Source organism: Peromyscus leucopus, chromosome 10, assembly GCF_004664715.2.
Source record: "Peromyscus leucopus breed LL Stock chromosome 10, UCI_PerLeu_2.1, whole genome shotgun sequence".
Classification (NCBI taxonomy): domain Eukaryota; kingdom Metazoa; phylum Chordata; class Mammalia; order Rodentia; family Cricetidae; genus Peromyscus; species Peromyscus leucopus.
Window position 1 is genome coordinate 32699030 of NC_051071.1, and position 19222 is coordinate 32718251.

Sequence of the window (19222 nt, forward strand, 5' to 3'; positions counted from 1 at the left end):
TGCTCTTTCTGACTCAGTTTCCCAACCTGTAAAGATGTATGATTATGACCGACACTCCACCTATGACCATCACCTACCTCTAAAAATTATGGAGGATTTCAGTGAGTTAACAGGTAGCAAAGGAAGCCTTGCGGACTGATTACTGGGGACAACAGTAAAGAACAAGAAGCAGAGAAAATACCAGAGTCTAGTAGACGCAAACGTCCTTGTGAAGACAGAAGACCACTCAGAATGGCAGAAATGCCCTGGATCCTGGCGCCCACTCTGCTACTGGGAGGTCTGCCAACCAGACATGGCCTGGACACCCCGAAAAGTCATAGAAATGCTTCCAACAGGACAGTTCTATGTAGAATATTCCTGAGAGAGTAGCAGCAGCAAGGACATTTAAATGATGCCCAGGGAGTCATCTTGCTCCCATGACCCCTCCCTACATCAACTTAAACATCCTATTTGGCCAACTTTTCCTCTCAGTTAATAAACCTAATCGTAACCCCAATTATTGATTCTTCTTGGTGCCAATCACGCATGGCTTTAAACATAGGCTTTACATACATCTCATGTAAGCTTCCCAAATAAAAACTAAAGAGTGAGTTATGATTACAGTCAGATTCCATCTATAAGAAAAAAAAGATCTGAAAGTTAACAGTTTGGCCTTGATCATCCCTGTGGGACACTGTAAAAGCTGAGATGTAAGCACAGTATTTTAGACATGAAGTGGATACTATATCCATTGCATGTATTCCCCCTGCCCCCTGCTTTCTACTTCTTTATATGTTCATAGTTATCCCTCTAGACCAGTGGAGGAGCATCCACCTCCATGTGATATGCCCTCCCAGCACTGATGAAACTCTTCCCCAAACCCAATTCCACTTAGACTCTGGCTCACAACACCCAACAGGAACACCACAGGAAGCTGGGATGCTCAATCAATGCTTCTCCAGTGGATGCTACCTGTTCTTTCTTCCCAGCATTGGCTCTTATTGACCCTAGCCAAACTACTCCATGCAAACGCCCTCTTGCTCACTGTGGTGGTTTAAATAAGAATGGCTCCCATAAGCTCATATATTTGAATGCTTACTCATCAGTGAGTGGCACTGCTTGAGAAGGAATAGGAGATGTAGCCTTTTGGGGGTGGGTATGACCTTGTTAGAGGAAGTACGTCATTGGAGGTGGACTTGAGGTTTCAAAAGACCAAGCCAGGCCCAGCGGCTCTCTTGATTTCAGACTTCCCAGCCTTTAGCACAGTGACACCCAAGGTGACACACAGCTTTCTTCTCAGTGAGCCTCAGGCTAGCATTCAGTCTCAGTCTCAGTGATTCCAAGCCAGGAAGATGTTCTTGAGATAGCCACACCAGGTTCTAGAACACATTGTGCCATGGCTCCGTTGTGGTGGTATTGTGTTCCCCAAAATATTGTGCACCCTAATAAACTTATCTGGGGTCAGAGACAGAACAGCCACTAGATACAAAGGCTAGAAAATAGTGGCACTCACACCTTTAACCCTAGCACTCCAGAGGTAGAAATCCCTCTGGATCTCTGTGAGTTCAAGGCCACATTGGAAAGACCAGGCATGGTGACACACGCCTTTAATCCCAGGGAGTGATGGTAGAAAGCAAAAAGGTATTTAAGGCGTGAGAACCAGAAACTAGAAGCATTTGGCTGGTTAAGCTTTCAGGCTTCTAGCAGCACAGTTCAGCTGACACCCATTCAGATATGAGGACACAGAGGCTTCCAGTCTGAGGAAACAAGACCAGCTGAGAAGTTGCCCAGTGAGGTTAGCTGTGGTTTGTTCTGTCTCTCCGACCATCCAGCATTTCACCCCAATAACTGGCCCCAGGTTTGATTTTATTAATCAGAACTTTTAAGATTCGTGCTATACTCCGTTACCACATTCTTGATCTATTTGTATCTGTTCTCCTTTGTCCAGGAAGTAAAAGTCTGTCTCAAGTCCCAGTGGAACAAGGCCGCTCCCTCTCAGCCCTCTTCAGCATGCAATATCGCAGCCAGAACAAGGTGGCTCTACCTCAGCCCTCGGGATACAACATGGGCTTCTCTCAAGAACTTCAAATGATAACTCAGTAAACTCTCTTTCTTGAACACAAGATACATGACAAGCAGAGAGAGCCCAGGCTCCAATGTCATTCCTCCCTGTACCCCTCCTCAGTCTACACTAAACTCATTATTTAAAGACCCTCTACTCTCAGGCAGACGCACAGACCCATGGATAATGCCGTCTGTCTTAGGTTTCCATTGCTACAATGAAGCATTATGACTAAAACCAAGCTGTGGAGGAAAAAGTTTATTTGGCTTACACTTCTGCCTCTTATAGTCAGTCCATCATTGAGGGAAGTCAGGGCGGGAATTCTAACAAAGCAAGAATCTGGAGGTAGGAGCTGATACAGAGGCCATGGAGGTGTGCTGCTTAAGGCTTGCTCTTCATGGCTTTCTTTAGAACCCAGGACCACCAGTCCAGGGGTGGCACCACCCTCAATGGGCTGAGCCCTCCCTCCATTGATCACTAACCAAGAAAACACCTTACAGCTGGATCTTATGGAGGCTGTCATTTTCTCAATTAAGCTTCCCTCCTTTCACATAACTCTGGTTGTGTCAAGTTGACATAAAACTAGCCAGCACACCATCTATCAACATCATACTGTCTCAAAATTTTCTGTTTGGGTTAATAGTCTACGGCTATCTCCCCATGATTTGGTGCCTATGAAATGTATGGGCCCCAGACAAAAGCCATGACTATTTCATTCAGGTCTTTGGCAACATAAAGTACTTAGGGACACTTGGAGACTATTATGAAATCTAGTAGTTAGGTGGAAGACTGTAAAACAAACTGGGATGAGAGAAGAAAATCGAAACCCCAAGGTGTCAACTGTCAAATTCAATGTTATGTTCTGGAAACACTCTGATACTGTTCCCCTTCAATGGAAAACTGTTCTGCTTTGGTCTGCTGCTGCAACTCAGGGGCATGTCTCACTTCGATATGATGAGCCCAAGCTCCCAGGTAGGCTCACACCCTCAGAATGTTTAGATTTACACTCTTCAGACAACTCTTTTCCAAGCTAACAACATTGGTGATGGAATTCAAAACCTTTAAATGCACTCTCAGCTAGCCTGGTCACTGAAATGAAGGCTTTGAATATGTATTGTTTTACTAAGTATGAAGAGCCTTCCTGTGAAATCCAGAGGGAGTAACACGGAACAGTGTATGGAAAGAGATAATACGGTAAGCTAATTGTAAGGTATGCCTTAGAGTGAGACATGGCCAGCTTCAACTCTTTGGAATTCTTGAAAATTCATACAGTTTTCTAAGCTTCGTACACACACATTTTTAAAAAAAAAAGGTAATTAGGGGCTGGGGAAATGATGGCTCAGTTAGAAAATACCTGCCACACAAGTGTGAGTACCTAAGACTGGATTGGCAGCATGCATGTACCTAACTGGTGGAAAGCAGTAAAAGATATCCAACATCAGTCTCTGGCTCACACACACACACTCACCTTCACCCCTACGCAAATGAATACAATCACTAGAGATACACACATAAATAAAAATTTTAAAATAACTAGGAGCCAGTCTGTGGGGTTGCACACCTTTAATCCCAGCACTTGGGAGGGAGAGGCAGGCAGATCTATAACTTCAAGGGCAGCCTAGTCTACAGAGCAAGTTCTAGGACAGCTAGGGCTACACAGAGGAACCCTGTCTCAACAAACAAAACTGAAAAAATGTGTAGGAATAGTAGGAGTTACCTGTTCCTACAGTAACATTCATAGTAACTCTTTAAAAAAAAGTCAATATAGCCGCTATTCCAAACAGATATTATGTAATCAACACTAACAACCAACCTCTCCTGTTCCCTCGTTTCATGATCAAGATTTCCAATTTTGTTCTTTTAAGCCATGACAGAAATAGTAGACAGTGTTAGTTCAAGATCATCTTCAGTGGCACTAAAGGCCTAGACTGTGACTTATTTCTTAGAACTGAAATTTAAACAGAAAAATGACAAGAACATTTTCAACTGTGTCAAACTAATCTAACATAAACACAATAAAAATGTCAATAAACATCCATTTTAATGAAACTATAAACGTCCTCGTTCTCATTCAACTTTTATTGCTGTGATAAAATATCCTGACAAAAAGTAACTTGGAGTGGAGAGGGTTAATTGGGCTCACGATTTCAGGTTCTGGTCTGGGATTTCAGGGAAATCAAGGCAGGATCCCTAGCAGCCAGTCACATCACATCCACAGTCAAGAGCAGAGGATATATATGAACGCACCCAAGCCGCCTGCCTGCTTACTGCTCCTGCTTCCTTGACTAGCTTGCTTCACTTGTGTATAAATAAGGGCCCAGCTTATGAAACGATGCTGTCCACACTCAGTGTGGGTCTTCCATCCCACCTCAGTCAGTTACGCCAGTCAAGACAAAACCCCATAGACGTACCCATACCGCAGGCCAAGCTGATTTAGGTGACCCCTCATTCTCCATGCTGGCAAGTAGGCATTTAAAACTTAACCAGTCTGGGCTGGAGAGATGGCTCAGTGGTTAAACGCACTGGCTACTCTTCCAGAGAACTCAGGTTCAATTCCCAGCACCTACATGGTGGCTCGCAACTGTCTGTAACTCCATCCAGTTCCAGGGAATCTAACACCCTCACACAGACATACACATAGGCAAAACACCTATGAACATAAAATAAAAATAAGTGAATTATTAAAAATCAAAACTTAACCAACACAGCCCTGTAATGTGAACAAGTGATAAGGCTCCTCTCTCTCTCTCTCTGTCGTCTCTGTCTCTGTCTCTCTCTCTGTCTCTCTGTCTCTCTCTCTCTCTGTCTCTCTCTCTCTCTCTCTCTCTCTCACACACACACACACACACACACACACACACACACACACACTAGCCAAGACCATCTAAGCTCTCCTGATTTTATTATCTTCTGCTTTCATCTTTTGGATTGCCACAAGTTTTATAACCAATGCCAGTACTCAAATATCTGTCAAGCTTAGGAGGGGTGTAACTTAAGTTCACCAAAAATGCAGGCCATTGTTGTCTTCACAGGACTGTCCCCGAGATCACACACACTAGGGGGCTTCCAGGTTAAAAGAATTATGAGAAGGCCAAGGAAACATCTGTATTATGTTCAGAGAACAATAGCCCTGACCACAAAGCTCCGCCCCCTTGAAATAACCAATGTGCTCCCCACCCCTCCACCCCCCTATCAAACTCTTAGTACTGAAACAGTCAATCAGAAATCAGGTCTGGACAGGTCTGTCCTTGCCCTAAGAGTGCATTTGGTGATGGGCAGAGAAGAGTTAAAAATTGTTAAGTGACTCAACCAACAGCTGCCAAGTAATTATCAATTTCTCATTCTACAACAAAAAGCTTGCATTTTTACCCTAATTTTCACTTTGTGTGTGTGTGTGTGTGTGTGTGTGTGTGTGTGTGCGCGCGCGCGCGCGCGTGCCTGCTTTGGAACAATGTGTTGCTCAAAGCAAAACAAAGCAAGATAAACTAAAAAACCAACCAAGCAGAAAGATTTGATTTTGTTTCTCACCCAGCTTAGCCAGATATACATCTTTCTAAATTCTATATAAATATGTTTTTGCCCCTGTATGGCCTATGCTTTTGAACCTCATACTGTACAGAGCTGAATATCTTCTGTATGCGTGGCGTGGTCATTCAGAAACCAACAGAGACAACTCCATCTTCCCCATGGTCAACACTTACCTACAGGGAAATCATTCGGCTGGACCACATGGAGGAAGATGTGTACCATTTGGTAGAGAGGGCCAACAATCCCAGCGTTGAACGTGTCTTGAGTCTCATACTCTGAGGTAGGCAATTCATAATTCAAAGCCCCAGGAGTGCTTGTAGATGGAGGCTGACCTCCTGAAGCAATATTTCCACACAGCCCCAGTAGCAGCAGGACACTGAATACAAGAATCATAGTCATTCTGATCGCCCAAGCATGAGGTAGTTTCTGGAAGGTCAGGGGCAATGGGCCTTTCCTGAACCTGTGGAATCTTCTGCCTCCTGGCTGGTAGCAGGGGGAGCAGAGAAATGGTCTCCAGGGAGGTCATTCACTCAAAGTACCATGCCTGGTAGGGAGGGAAAGAACATTGGTTACTCAGAGACAGCCTTGCCTGTCCCAGGAGCCCACCCCAGAGGAGGAGGCATGTCTTAGAGTTAAACACTTAGGCCTAATTGGGGTTCATGGAAACCAAACACACAGCTGCTCCAGAGCTGCAGACAGGGACTATCAGGAAGCCGGGGAATGGGATGATTCAGAACACAGTCCATTCCAGGGTTGGGACACACGAGGCAGGATTCAGAAATCTGTTTGTTCTTGGAAACAGACATTCATGGAGCACTTGCTGAATTCCAGGTACTACCCTACAAGCTTCTAAGGCATAATCCCACTTTACAGATGAGGAAACATATGCAGAAGAAATTTTAGTCACCTACACTAGTTACCAATCGGTCACAGTAAGGCCAGAATCCAACTCAGTATTTTCTGTTCAGGAAGGCTTAATGTTCCAGGCTCACCCTCCCAAGCTCGGGTTGGTGCCACAAAAGCCCCCAGCCATGGAACAGTGCTGTCTAAGTTTCTACCTCCCTTTTTGCTCTGAAGATACAGTTTGGGACACCTTACATTCTGTTTATCTGCTAAGAGATGGAATTTCAGGCATCCATCACTGGACCTAACTGTACCCGAAAGGCATGGATGGCCTCAAGTTTATAAACAAACAGAACTTGAAATCTGCTTTCCTAATGAGCCCACCAGGTCGTCCTACAAGACCTCCCAATCCAAGTCACATTCTCCAGTGACCAGGCACTGAGGAAGTGGGAGGCAGAGCCAAAGGACGCCCCTGACCACCCTTGAAGAGATGGTGAGGTCACCACCACGTCTCGGAAAGGAGAAGTCACAGTAATGACGAGGAGTAACATAGGTTCTTTCTATTCTAACAGAAGGTATCTCTACTCAGCAGGTAAATATAAGAAATAAAGATCCCCCAAAATCCTGACTTCTTATAGCATCTCACGAGGGTAAATAAATCAGCAAGCAGCCTAGAAGTAGGCTGTAGAGTGCACAGCTCACCAGTGCTGCATGAGACTTCCCTGTAGCCTTGGTTCTGGACACAGCACACACGCACACATGCTTTGCACTGTACATGCCCTCATGCCACGAAACACGAACGAACAGTGCCAGAAATGCCTCAGTTCAGATTCCAGACTGCTGTACCTTATAAAGCGCAGTGTTTTTACTAACACACACGGAGTTCTGCTCGCATAGAGACATAATGGTTTAATTACAGAAAACAAGGAACTTTAATATTTTCCTACGGTCATTTCTTGGCATGTTTCAAATTAGTGTATCTTTGAGTTGTACTGCGTTAAACAAACAAGCACGTTCACTTTATTGACATGCAAATTTGCTTTAACTAAGTGGTAAATTATATCATGCTAAAATTGTCTTGAAATAAAATTATTTATCACCTATTCTCAGTAAATGTTTAATTTGTATGCTTATATTTCCAGATTTGCCTTAAAAAGTTCTCGGGTGCCGGGCTGTGATGGTGCACACCTTTAATCCCAGCACTCGGGAGGCAGAGGCAGATGGATCTCTATGAGTTCGAGGCCAGGCTGGCTACAGAGCGAGTTCCAGGACAGCCAGGGCTACACAGAGAAACCCTGTCTCGAAAAACAAAGAGCAAAAGTTCTCAGGTAAAGGAGTGGAAGCTCCTTGATCTTCAAGGCAGGTTTTCATTTTGTGCTAGATAAACGCTTTCAGGGTACGCTTAAGGTTGCCCTAAAATCCACACTGGGAAGGGGACATGGGGACAATCAAGAATTGCCTATATTCTAAGTCAGATCCTGCTGAGAGTGACTCAGGGAGGTGCCAGCACAAAATGCAGTACAGGATTTACCACCAAAGTTTGGAACAAATGCACCTTACAACCAGTCAAGAGGTAGGATTTCTTGAGCAGTTTGAATGAAGATGCAAATTCCTATCTATAGGAATGTAAATCCCTATATAGCCTAAATATATCTATAATCCCTTCAAATCATGTCTCCTTTTCTACCTCCCATCCTGCTCCAAATACTTCTATACAAAGCTACAACAGAATGCCTCTGAAGTCTTCCGCCAGCAAGTTACCAGCTGCTTAGGTTTCCAGGTGGCTCCTGGGATCAAGCTCCACCATAGCCACAATGTGCCCTGTGCCCCTGGTGATGGCTCCCAAGGGCTTCCTCTGAACACACACACACACACACACACACACACACACACACACACACACCCCACATGCCTCAGCTAGTTCTTTGCTAAGGGGACTCAGAACTGGCCGGATTAAAGGCTCAGGTGCTGAGAAAGGCACACTTCCTGGTAATGAGACCAAGCCACAGCCACAAACAGAATGTCCCTTAGAGCTATGAATAAACAAGCTTCCAAGCTGCCTCTGTGGACGTGAACAGAGGAAATCCCAAAGGAAAGAAAATACCTCTGCTCACCAAGGCAGAGATGGAGATGCCCATTGCTTGAGAGGCTAAGAGGGATTCAATGTACACATTTCTTTACATCTCCCTGCAAAAAGTGCAGCTCCCTCTTCAGTATTAAAATTTAAGAAAATATCGACGTCTCAAGAGTTATGAAGCAGGCAATTGGTATAAGTCAAGTAAAAAAAGACCCCTCAGCAATCCCCAGGTCCTGGTACACAGGAGACACCCAGTAAAGGATTGCTGAAATACGATATGGGCGAGGCTATCACAAAGTTATCATCTTCACCTCTTCTAAAGCTGAGCCAGGCACCTACCTGTTGGCCATCTTACACCCCTGGGGAGGACAGATCCTAGACTACCTCTAGGATTGCTTGTGGCTGCTTCTTCCAAATCAGGCAGCAGGCCATCTCTCTGTCGTCACCCTAGGTGGGGCTACTGATCCACCATTCCTGGCGGGAACCTGTCTCTGGAGACCCTCACCGTTGTAAGCTTTGGAATCTGCTTACTCCAGGTCCATTCCCTTAAGCGGGTCATAGCTGGCAAAGCGGGCCTGACCATTTCCCTGGTTAATGGGGCACACGGTTGGTTTCCACTCCAAATGTACTATATTCAAACAGGGAAAGGAACCCAATAAAGTTAGCTTTAAGCACATACCGCACATGATTCTGAGTCTGAAGCCTGGAGAGCGACATTTCTGCAAGTGCTTGCTTTTAAAAGCAAGTGGGGCGACCCATTAGCTTCACTTTCTTTTCTTCTTTTGATGGGAAGTGCTCACTCTCTTTTTTACCAGGATCCCCCTGGTAGATGTAAATGTTTGTCTTTTGGGGTCTGCTTTGGGGAAGAGGGGCTCCTTGACTTCTGAGCCCACCTTTACGCGTCCTCTGGGGAGCAGCCCTAACTCTCATTGTGAGGCCAGCTGGGGTGCTCAAATAGGTCCCGGGGTGAGCCATAGAAGCTAGTTAAGATGCTTTCTCTTGGATCTGAGCCTGGGACAGATACTGAAGCTGCGTGACTTTTAATTCATTCTAGAAACAACGGTGGCAGTACAACAGCCATATCCAAGGTCTGCTGTGCCCATGACAATTATACACCAATCAGGGGCCTGTCACCTGTCCTGTGTTGTTAAGACTGGCTACCCAACCCTCCCGCCACTTCCTCTAAGTCACAGTCCCCCAAGAACATCTGTTTGCTATACATATGCTGGATTAGTTTGTATTATTTGAAACAAAGCTTCCTGGTTCTTAAAAACTAGCAGATGGTTCTTGACAATTGACAAAACCTATTTCCCTCAAATTATAAACAAAATCAACAATATGTAAAGTATTATTTTCTTTTTTAAGATTTATTTATTTTATATGGGTATTTTGCCTTCGTGCATATATATGTGCACGACATGCATGCCTGTTGCCATGGATTCCTTGAAACTGGGGTTATAGACAGTTATGAGCTGCCAGGTCGGTGCTAGGAATTGAACCCGGGTCCATTAGAGGAGCAGCCAGTGCTCCCAACCACTGAGCCATCTCTCCAGCTCCAAGTGTTGTTATTTTCAACCCATTCTTTGGTGTGTTTGTTTACTTCACTGAACCAGAACAGAGAGAAATAGTTCAACAGAAATCATAAGGAAGTCCATAAAAAATTATGGAGTACTTAAAAGAAAAAACTTAAGGGCCCTACTAAATAGCAAAAACATCTCAAGTTTTCAAACAGGGCCAGGCCTCTGGTCCCACTTACTAATCCTCCAACAATGACAGCTGCTTACATTCTCTGCTGTGAGGTGTGGGCTTTTGCTTGGGGTTGGCGGATTAACATGCTAACTTGGCACCACGTGTGCTGACCATAAACTTCTAATGCTCCAGGTTAACCACCGTGACTTCTAGGCTCACGCAGACGGATGTCAGCTCCGTAGAGACTCAAAGAGGTAAATTCACAAATGAATGAGGAAAGTAGTCACCCAAGATGAACCATGTGAATTTGCCAATATTCAATTGGTCAATCAAAGAAAAAGTTTTTCTTATAGTTCAATGCAACTCATTGTTGAAACTGTTTGGGTCTCTAGTGAGCCGGGGTGGAGGGGCCCGCAAGGACCTCAATTTTTCACTCGCTTAACAAAGGCCAGCAACCACCCACAAGACACCGAGCAAACCTTTCTCCGCCCGGACATAAGAAAAGTCTGAACAAGAAAGCAGCAGAGCGGGCTCCCGGAGCAAGCAGGAACTGCAGGAAACGCGGGCACCTTTCCTCTGTTGCCTTTCCCTCCAAGCTGCCACCAGACAGGCGCCCTCCCTCCCTCCCTCATTCCCTCCTTCGCAGGGGCCTCTCCCGGGCTGCTGAACACAAAAGAAGCGGCTGCGAGGCGGCGCGCGAAGCTGCGAGCCTCCAGGAATCCGCTGTCGCCTGGGGGAGGGGGTCGACCCTGAGACCCGCCGTCCCGAGCGCCACCGCGGCGTTTCCCCTCCGAGTCCCCGTTGGGCACCAGCTGAGGATTGGAGTCAAACTCCTCACAGTCCCTCTCCGACCCGCTCTCGGAAACTCAGCCCGAGCCCCTATCTTCCAGCAGCCACGAAGCTCTGGTCTGTCCACACTCCTCTTTGTTGTCCCCGGTCCCCGAATTCCATCAAGGTATGCCCAGAGCGCCCTTGCTCTGCATCCCTAGGAAAGCAGAATGTCTCGGCGCTGTGCGACCCAGAAGGCTGATTGGAGCCAGAGCTTCTAGCCCCGGGTGCGTGCGCTCTGCAACGGCCGCGGGGAGGCGGTTTGCTGTTGCATCTCTGTTGCCCTGCGGCTCGGGCCAGTAGCACAGTGCGTTGCACATAGGTAGCAGACGGTGGCTGGGAGTCCCGCGTTTCCCGGGCCTTTCCCGGGGCTCCCCTTACCGCAGAAGAATTCTCAAGAATCCTCCCCTCTCGCTGCCCTTTCCAAGAGCCGGCCGATAGCTTGGGAGTCTCGCTGCCGCCTGCCCGCGTCGCCGGAACCCAGCGACCTCCACCCCCTCCACAGGATGGAAGGAGCACCCGAGCGGAGCAATGCTGCACGGAGCGGGCTACCACCGCGGGAAAAAGTTTGCACGTTCTAGCGGGCCTTCCCAGACCCCGGGATCGCCCAGTAGCGGGGACCCAAACCACCTTGCAGCCCCTCCAGCCCCCGGAAGGCAATCTAGGCTCCCGCCACCTGCTGTGGAGACAGTAGGAGGCGTAGGAGGTGCTGGGCAACCTCCTCCACTCCCCATCCCTGCCCTGGGTGTTCTAGAAAAGGGTGCGCTCAACCCGGTCCGCACTCAGAGTTACTACTCACCGCTCCGCTCCAGCGCCCGTCCGGGTCTCGGCGTCCTCCAGCCCCACGCCTCCCGGATAGCTCCCTCCTCCTGGTTCATGAATTATTTAAATCCGGTCTCGGGGCACCACCGGGGTTGCTGGGTGAAAGCCCGCCCCGCTGCCCCGCCCCGGGTTGGCTAGGGGCGCAAGAGGCAGGACTACAGGACCCCAGGACTCTGAGACGCTGTTGCGTCCTCCTGGGTCCCGGGCAGACTAGTAGGGATGGAGCTAAGGGAATACACCGACTCCAGAAACACTTACCCGTGGCTGAGCTCGAGGCCAGGTGCAGGGGTCTCTACCGGCTCAGTAATTTAAAGAGCACTAAGCCTGAAGCTCTGAGCGCTCTCTGATTGGACCTTCTGAGCAGCTCGGCCACAATGCCCCGGAGACACCCACAGGACAGCATTTATTTCCTGCTGAAATCCCTGCTCAGTCCCAGAACACCCTCCTCTAACACCTAATCCTAAATCGCTCCTTGGAAGGAGGCTAGCTCCTAAAATCTCTGGCCTCCACGCTCTTCTCCTGGCCTCTTTAGACATGGTAACCGCTCCCAGTGCATTTCATTAAAAACAAAACTAAAGCAAAAACAAATTATGGGGCTGGAGCGTTATCACTGTACTATCAAGGATGGAGACTACTAATTATCGATTCACATTCCTGGATTCAACCAAAGGTGAATGGGGAATAGACTTGGGGAAGAATTGCACAATTGGGATATTTCTACCACCAAAGGAGGCGTACTAACTGCGTATGGGTGGTTAGGTGGGTACATTGACAGGAGAATGAATGGCTGGAAAGATGGAAAAAGTATAGGTATACGGACAAATGAACTTTTCTAGAAGATTTCTTTTATTTATGTGTATGAATGTTTTGCCCGCATGTATGTACGTATACCGTGTGACCATCAAAGGCAAAAGAAAGTGTTGGCTCCCCTGGAACTGGAGTTACAAATGGTCATGAGCCACCATGTGGGTGCAGGGAATTGAACTCAGATCCTCTGCGAAAACAGTCAGCCAATCTCTCTGGCCCCGACAAATGAACCTTAATTTAGTAATCTTTTCACCTCAAAATCTATCATGAACTGAGGATGGGAAACGGGGAGGTGAAAACTTCTTTAAAGTTAAAACTGACCTTGAGTGTGCATATTTCCATGTCTAGAAATGGGAAGTTCAGAAAGATCCCTGGAAAACCACACAGAGCTGTGGCAGGCAATGTTGGGGTACCAGAGGTGTTTAACACTACCAGTTACCTCCTTTGCAGTCGCTGGTGTTCCCAGGCCCCCCTTGCTTTTCTGCTCCGAGGCAGACATTCAAGTAAGGCTGGTGATAAGGGGAGACGGTTCTCTCTCCTGAGAACAGCCAGCTGGCCCTGAGCTGCCTGTTTTAGCAGCCTAGACACTGATGGCCTTGTCCCTCTGATTCTCAGCTCCTGTGTCTGCAAAGAGTCACAAGGGTGACATACTCACTTTCATTCCTAGTGACACCCACAAACTAAGAGCAGTGGTGTGATGAGGCTCTAGGCCGGTTGTTCCGAATGAATTTTTATATAACCTCAGCAACAAGAGTGTTCTGATATCCTATTAATGATAAACTATAATGATGTAGGTTTAATGACTTGCCCAAGGTCACAGAGTTAGTGAAGCCCTGAATCTGAACCCAGGCCTGCCCTCCAGCACTCAGAAAATAGGTGAAAGTGTCTCTGACCAGTGTCACATTGCATTGAAATGGGCGACCATTGCTAGGTGACTGACTTTTCCTGAGGAGATGTGAACAAATGGCTGCTCACTCCACACAGGGCATTCACTGATGATAAACCAAAGAAGCATTGCTTCCTAAATTTAACTCGGTGAACTAAACAGGTTTTTCTTCAGGGATTCGTTATAGGAATGTGAGGGAGGGGCTCAGTACAGGAGTGTGGCGAACTCAGCGGTGGCTACAGCAACAGGAAGTCCATCCTAGCGTGGGTACCAGCTCATAAAAGAGCGGCATTGCTAGAGCTCAATGCACAGCTTGCACGCAGCTCCAGCTCCACGGAAGGCTGGAGCAATTGTGTAAAGCCGCCCTGGGGCCTTGTGAGTCTTATAACTTTCTGAGCTTTGCTGAGTCTTACCCTCCTCCTCCCTGCAGGAAGGACTGTTTCAGAGGAAATGGCCACACAACCGTCTGTCTTCACATTACCTAGGACACTTAATGCTTCGACAGTTCCTTGCATTTTCATATTCTACCCTAACCACTGTATATATTCAACCTGAACAAATGAAGAAGCACAGAACACAACAGTAAGAGGTACCCTGGATAGCCTTAAGCAGAAAAGAAAACAGCTAGGCAGTTACATCCTCCTACTGCTTTTGCAGAGGAGATTCAGTTCCCAGCACCATGTGGGGTGGCTCACAACTGCCTGTAACCCCAGCTCCAGGGGTCTCCTATAATGTCATCTTCTGGTCTCCACTGGCAACTGCACTCAGAAGCATATACATCCTGATACACATAATTTAAAATAAAATGGTTTTTAAACGTAACAAGGGGCCAGGCAGTGGTGACGCATGCCTTTGATCCCAGCACTCAGGAGGCAAAGGCAGATGGATCTCCGTGAGTTCGAGGTCAGCCTGGTCTACAGAGTGAATTCTAGGATAGCTAGAGCTACACATAGAAACCCTGTCTCAAAAAAATTTAAAAAAAAAAAGCCTTGGGTAGGGGGCATTATAGCTCAGTAGAAGAGCATGTGCTTAGCATGTCTGAGGCTCAGGTTCTAGTACCACATGAAAAGAAGAAGGAGGCATGCAGACATAGTGGCACATGCCCATAATTCCGGCACTGGAAAGACCGGGGTATTCAAGGCCCGCGTGGGCTACAAGAGCAAAAAAAAAAAAAAATATTATTTAACCAGAATATAAAAAATCAATATTCAGTGGTCCCTTCCTTGAAAAAACACTTCTTGATGGTGGCATATGCCTTTAATCCCCAGAACTTGGGAGGCAGAGGCAGGCAGATCTCTGAGTTCTAGGCCAGCATGGTCTACAAAGTGAGTTCTAGGACAACCAAGGTGACACAGAGAAACCCTGTGTTGAAAAAAAAAACACAAATACAACACACACACACACACCAGAAAAAAGAAAGAGAGAAAGAGAGAGAGAGAGAAAGAGAGAAAGAAGGAAAGAAAGAAAGAAAGAAGGAAGGAAAGAAAGAGAAGAAAAAGAAAGAAAGAAAGAAAGAAAGAAAGGAAGGAAGAAGGAAAGAAAGAGAAAGAGAAAGAAAGAAAGAAAGAAAGAAAGAAAGAAAGAAAGAAAGAAAGAAAGAAAGAAAGAAAGAAAGAAAGAAAGAAAGACCCAAAAACAAACCATTGTGTTTTTAGGTATTTTTCTTGCAGTCACTTAATTATTCACGTTTGTGAATAACTATGCTAATTAACCTGACAAGTTCTATCGTGAATGAGGGTGTTCTGAAAGGAACAATGTCACTTTTCTCCTTCCCTGGGCAGTGCTGCTTCAGGGGTCTTGAAGACAGCCAGTGGTCTCCATGGTGAGGCCGAGCAAAGTCGGCAAACAGAGGCTGCAGCAGCTCAGCCCGGGGCCCTGTGCCATCTGTACCCTGGAGCTTACTTTTTCCACTTACCTGAGATTTAAGAGAGATGTTGATTCCGAACTGCCTGCATCAACTGCTTTGAGCCTGCCCCGGGGGTAAAGGACTACCTGGTCATCTAGATTTGGAAGCAGTCCTGGGACAGGACCATAGAAGGCATGTTCCTCAGATGAAAGGAAGCTAGGGGGCACAGGGCTGTGACAGAGTGGAACTGCTAGGGACGTTTGTGATTGATTATAGCAATGGATATTTTTAATAATTAAAATGATGTTTTTGTAAGATTCAAAAACATGGCATCATATCTTTAGATAAAAGAATTTTGCATCTCAACACTGCTCTTAAGATTAAAATTTGTGTAACATGTAGCCAGGGAGTAAGGAAGAAGGAAGTGGGAAAAGTAAAAAGACAAAAAGAAAGAAAAGTGTGGGGGGGGGGCAGGGTGTGTGTATTGAATAGCTTCAAGCAAGCCAACATTTTCCTGTAAATATTTTACTGCATGGCTTCCTGTTCCTCTTGCTTTTCTCTGCCTCCTGGGCTGGGCTGCCAACAATAACATTACTGATGTTCAATAACCAAAAGGTAATAAAACATTCCTCTTGTACTTCAGGTGTGATCTGTGCCTGATCTAGCAGGCAGGTTCACAGTCTAAGGGCAGAGATAGAAAACTTCCACACTATGAAAATAAAGCAGATGAAAGAGCAGAAAGCAGAGTGGATGGGGCGGGGGTGAGGGTGGGGGGCAGGGTCCTGACTTAAAGCTGGGAAGACTTGGGAAAGCTCAGCCAGTGGTCTAAAGGGAGTGTAGGTGGGGTGCTGTTGTTGTGTTTTGGGCTTGGGAGTCTACCTTCTAGTAAGTAACTTTCAAATTCCTGGTCCTTGGAGACAGTTCTCATCTCAGCTGATAGTAATATGCACTATGTCAAATGGGGCATTTACCTTTAACAACCAATTAATTTACCTCTAATAGCCAATGAAGACAATGTGAGCATCAGAAAACCAGAGTTACATGGTGTGAGGACATCCCGCCACCATACTTGACTTTGCAAGGAAGAAAGGCTCCATCCAACTAAGAGAGAGACGGCTACATGGGTTAGGCGCAAGCCCAACACTCTCAATTCTAAAGCAGGCGTTTGTTACAATCCACTCAAGGCTCAGCCAGGAACTCAACAACCTAAGCACCTGTGCTAAGCAATGTGTTCCCCGCTTCCTTTAAAGACTTCCTAATTAGCGCTTCCCCTTGACAGTCAAAAGTTGACAAGCTTTTTGTTTATAAAATTATATTCACTTCAGATTCCCGATTGCCCATATAAATGCCATTCTTCAAATCATACTTTCAACAAGTCCAGTTACAGCCTCTTGGTGGATGCCTCATTAATCCATGAACTCAGCAACGCTTTCACACTCACTGTGTATTTGCACAGGAGTCATGTTTCTTAATTCCTTGAAAATTATAACTTAGGAGCCCTAATGGGGCTCGTTATCCCTGGTGAAACAAATAGCAACATTTTAAACATTATACAACTGAATTTTAAAACTAGACTACTAGAAGGAAAACTGAACCCCATGGTTACTGCTAAACAAACCTTAAAGAGATTCCAACATGGACCTCGGATGATAGCAGCTGTTTCTTTGCTGGGGCAGAACTGTTGCCTACATACAGGTTCAGGTCATGCTTCCTTCTAAATTCTCCCCCAACAACCCCATTCAGGACAATCTTTCACTCAGTGTTTGCAGCAGCTGCTGGAGACGGAGGGAAACAGCAGAAGAGCTAGATTCCAATGAACTCCCTTTGACTACTGAGAACACAGAATGATTTCTTGTTTGTAATTAACAGGTATGACGGATGTTTTCAGTTTTGTTTTGCTTTGCTTGTGGAGCTGCAGACTGAACCCAGGACCTTATCATGTTAAGCCACACAGCATAAGCAGGAGGTGTGTGTTGGCTGGGTTTTTGTCAGTTTGACACAGCTGGAGTCATGTATGAAGAGGGAACTTCAGTTGAGAAAATGCACCCACCAGATTGGCTTGTGGGCATGCCTGAGGTTTTCCTGATTGACAACGCTGTGGAAGGGCCTAGTGCACTGTGGGTGTTGCCATGCTTGGGTAGGTGGTCCTGAGGTGTATAATTGCAAATTGTTCAATTGCAAATTGAACAAGTAAGGGTGAGCAAGCCCATAGGCAGCATCCCTCCATAGCTTCTTCAATTCCTGCCTCAAGGTTTCTGCCTTGAGTCCTGTTCCTGACTTCACTCAGTGATGAACTGTTACCTGGAAGTGTAAGATGAAATAAACCCTTTCCTCCCCAAGTTGCTCTTGCTCATGGTGTTTATCACAGCAACAGAAAGCAGCTAAGTTCTTAAAGCAAACTGGTTTCTTTTCTTTTTTCTTTTTTTTTTTTGTCAACTTAATATTTTTATTGATTCTTTGGGAATTTCATATACCTTGATCACAATCAGTTTCCAGTCCTTCTGTGTCTGACCTTCCCACCATTGGGACCCCTTCCCCCAACAAAAAGAAAAAAACAAGTCCAATTTGTGTTATCTATATACTGACTGGAACATGGTCAAGATCTCAGCAGCCTGCACCTTAAGCAGAACTGAGTCCTTCTGGTCCCATACCCCCCCCCCAAGCCATCTATTGTGGAGAGCTACACTTCAACACCCCATCACTTTGATGGCTTCCTAGTTCGGCTGTTACTTTATTGAGGGGGTTGGAGGTGGGGATAGGGGCTATCACAGCCACTTCCATGTCCCTCTTTCTCAACTGTGCATCTGCAGTTATTGATACCACTGCCAAAGTAGCTTCCTTGCTCTTTACAGTCAGCGGGATCATGGATCATAGGCTTCCACTCGGTTTCTGGCTACAGCACAGACCGTGAACTTGGTCCCTGGCTACTGTAGGGCCATGGACCCATACAAAGCCCTCTGAGGCAGCAGGAACCTCTGACGTTAACATGACTCCAGGCTCCAGCACAGACCAGAGGCATCTACATGGCCCTTTGTGGCAACACAGACCCCAGCTGCAGTAGGACTTCAGACCCAGACTTGGCCTTCAGAGGCAGCACAGGCCCAGATATCACCATGACCCCCAAGTGGCAACACATGTCATCCACAACAATATGATCCCCAAAGAAGGCACAGCCCACAGAAATCAACATGGCTTCATGGAGCAAAGCAGGCCACAGACATCCACTTAGCTTTCAGTGGTAACACAGGCCATAGACATCAACTCAGACCTTGGCTACAGCAGGACCCCGGACCCAGACATGGCCCTTGGCAGCAGCTCAGACCCAGACATCACTATAGCCCCAGGTGACTGTACAGGACACTCACATCAACACGGCCCCCAGCTGCAACACTGCCCAGGGACACCAACACGGCTTCAGGCTGCAGCACAGGTCACGGGCATCCACATTGCCCACAGTGGTAACACAGACACTAACAAAGATGCCAGCTGCAATAGGACCATGGAACCCAACATGGTCCTCAGCAGCATACTCATTCTTAAAGACCAGTATCCAGTATTTGAATAGACTGGCTTTACCGATGAAGACCAGAAAGCATGAAAGCCAGTTTGCTAGAGGGAGATAGTTGTAGGAGTCACGCTTGGAAACAGTGACAATGGTTAGATGGCCAGCCGCTGCCTGCAGACGAGATAGAAGGAGAGAATCAACATCTGAAGTTGTCTTCCAACCTCCACACATGTACCATGCCCTCCCCCACACCATACACATGGGTTTTTTTTTTTTTTTTTTAAAGAGGCTTGAGCAAAGAGCCTCTTAGAAAAAGGGAACAGAATTCTTACTGAAATTTCCAGAGGACA

General features: G+C 46.5%; 1 protein-coding gene across 9 annotated transcripts in view; it reads right to left on the bottom strand.

Moving 5' to 3' along the window:
• Prom1 (prominin 1) overlaps window positions 1-12403 on the bottom strand; it is a 109968-nt gene extending 97565 nt beyond the window's left edge. For 7 of the 9 annotated variants that reach the window (XM_037209010.1, XM_037209013.1, XM_037209009.1 and 4 more), the window contains exons 1-2: window positions 11806-12023; window positions 5743-6113 (exon numbers count right to left, since the gene is read on the bottom strand). In XM_037209010.1, coding sequence (XP_037064905.1) covers window positions 5743-5968 — 226 coding nt within the window. In that variant the 5' untranslated portion in view covers window positions 5969-6113; window positions 11806-12023. Of the gene's footprint in view, window positions 1-5742; window positions 6114-11387; window positions 11476-11805; window positions 12024-12086 lie in introns of those variants that run through there. The other 2 variants (XM_037209008.1, XM_037209007.1) reach the window with 2 other exon arrangements.
• Window positions 12404-19222: the final 6819 nt, after the last annotated feature.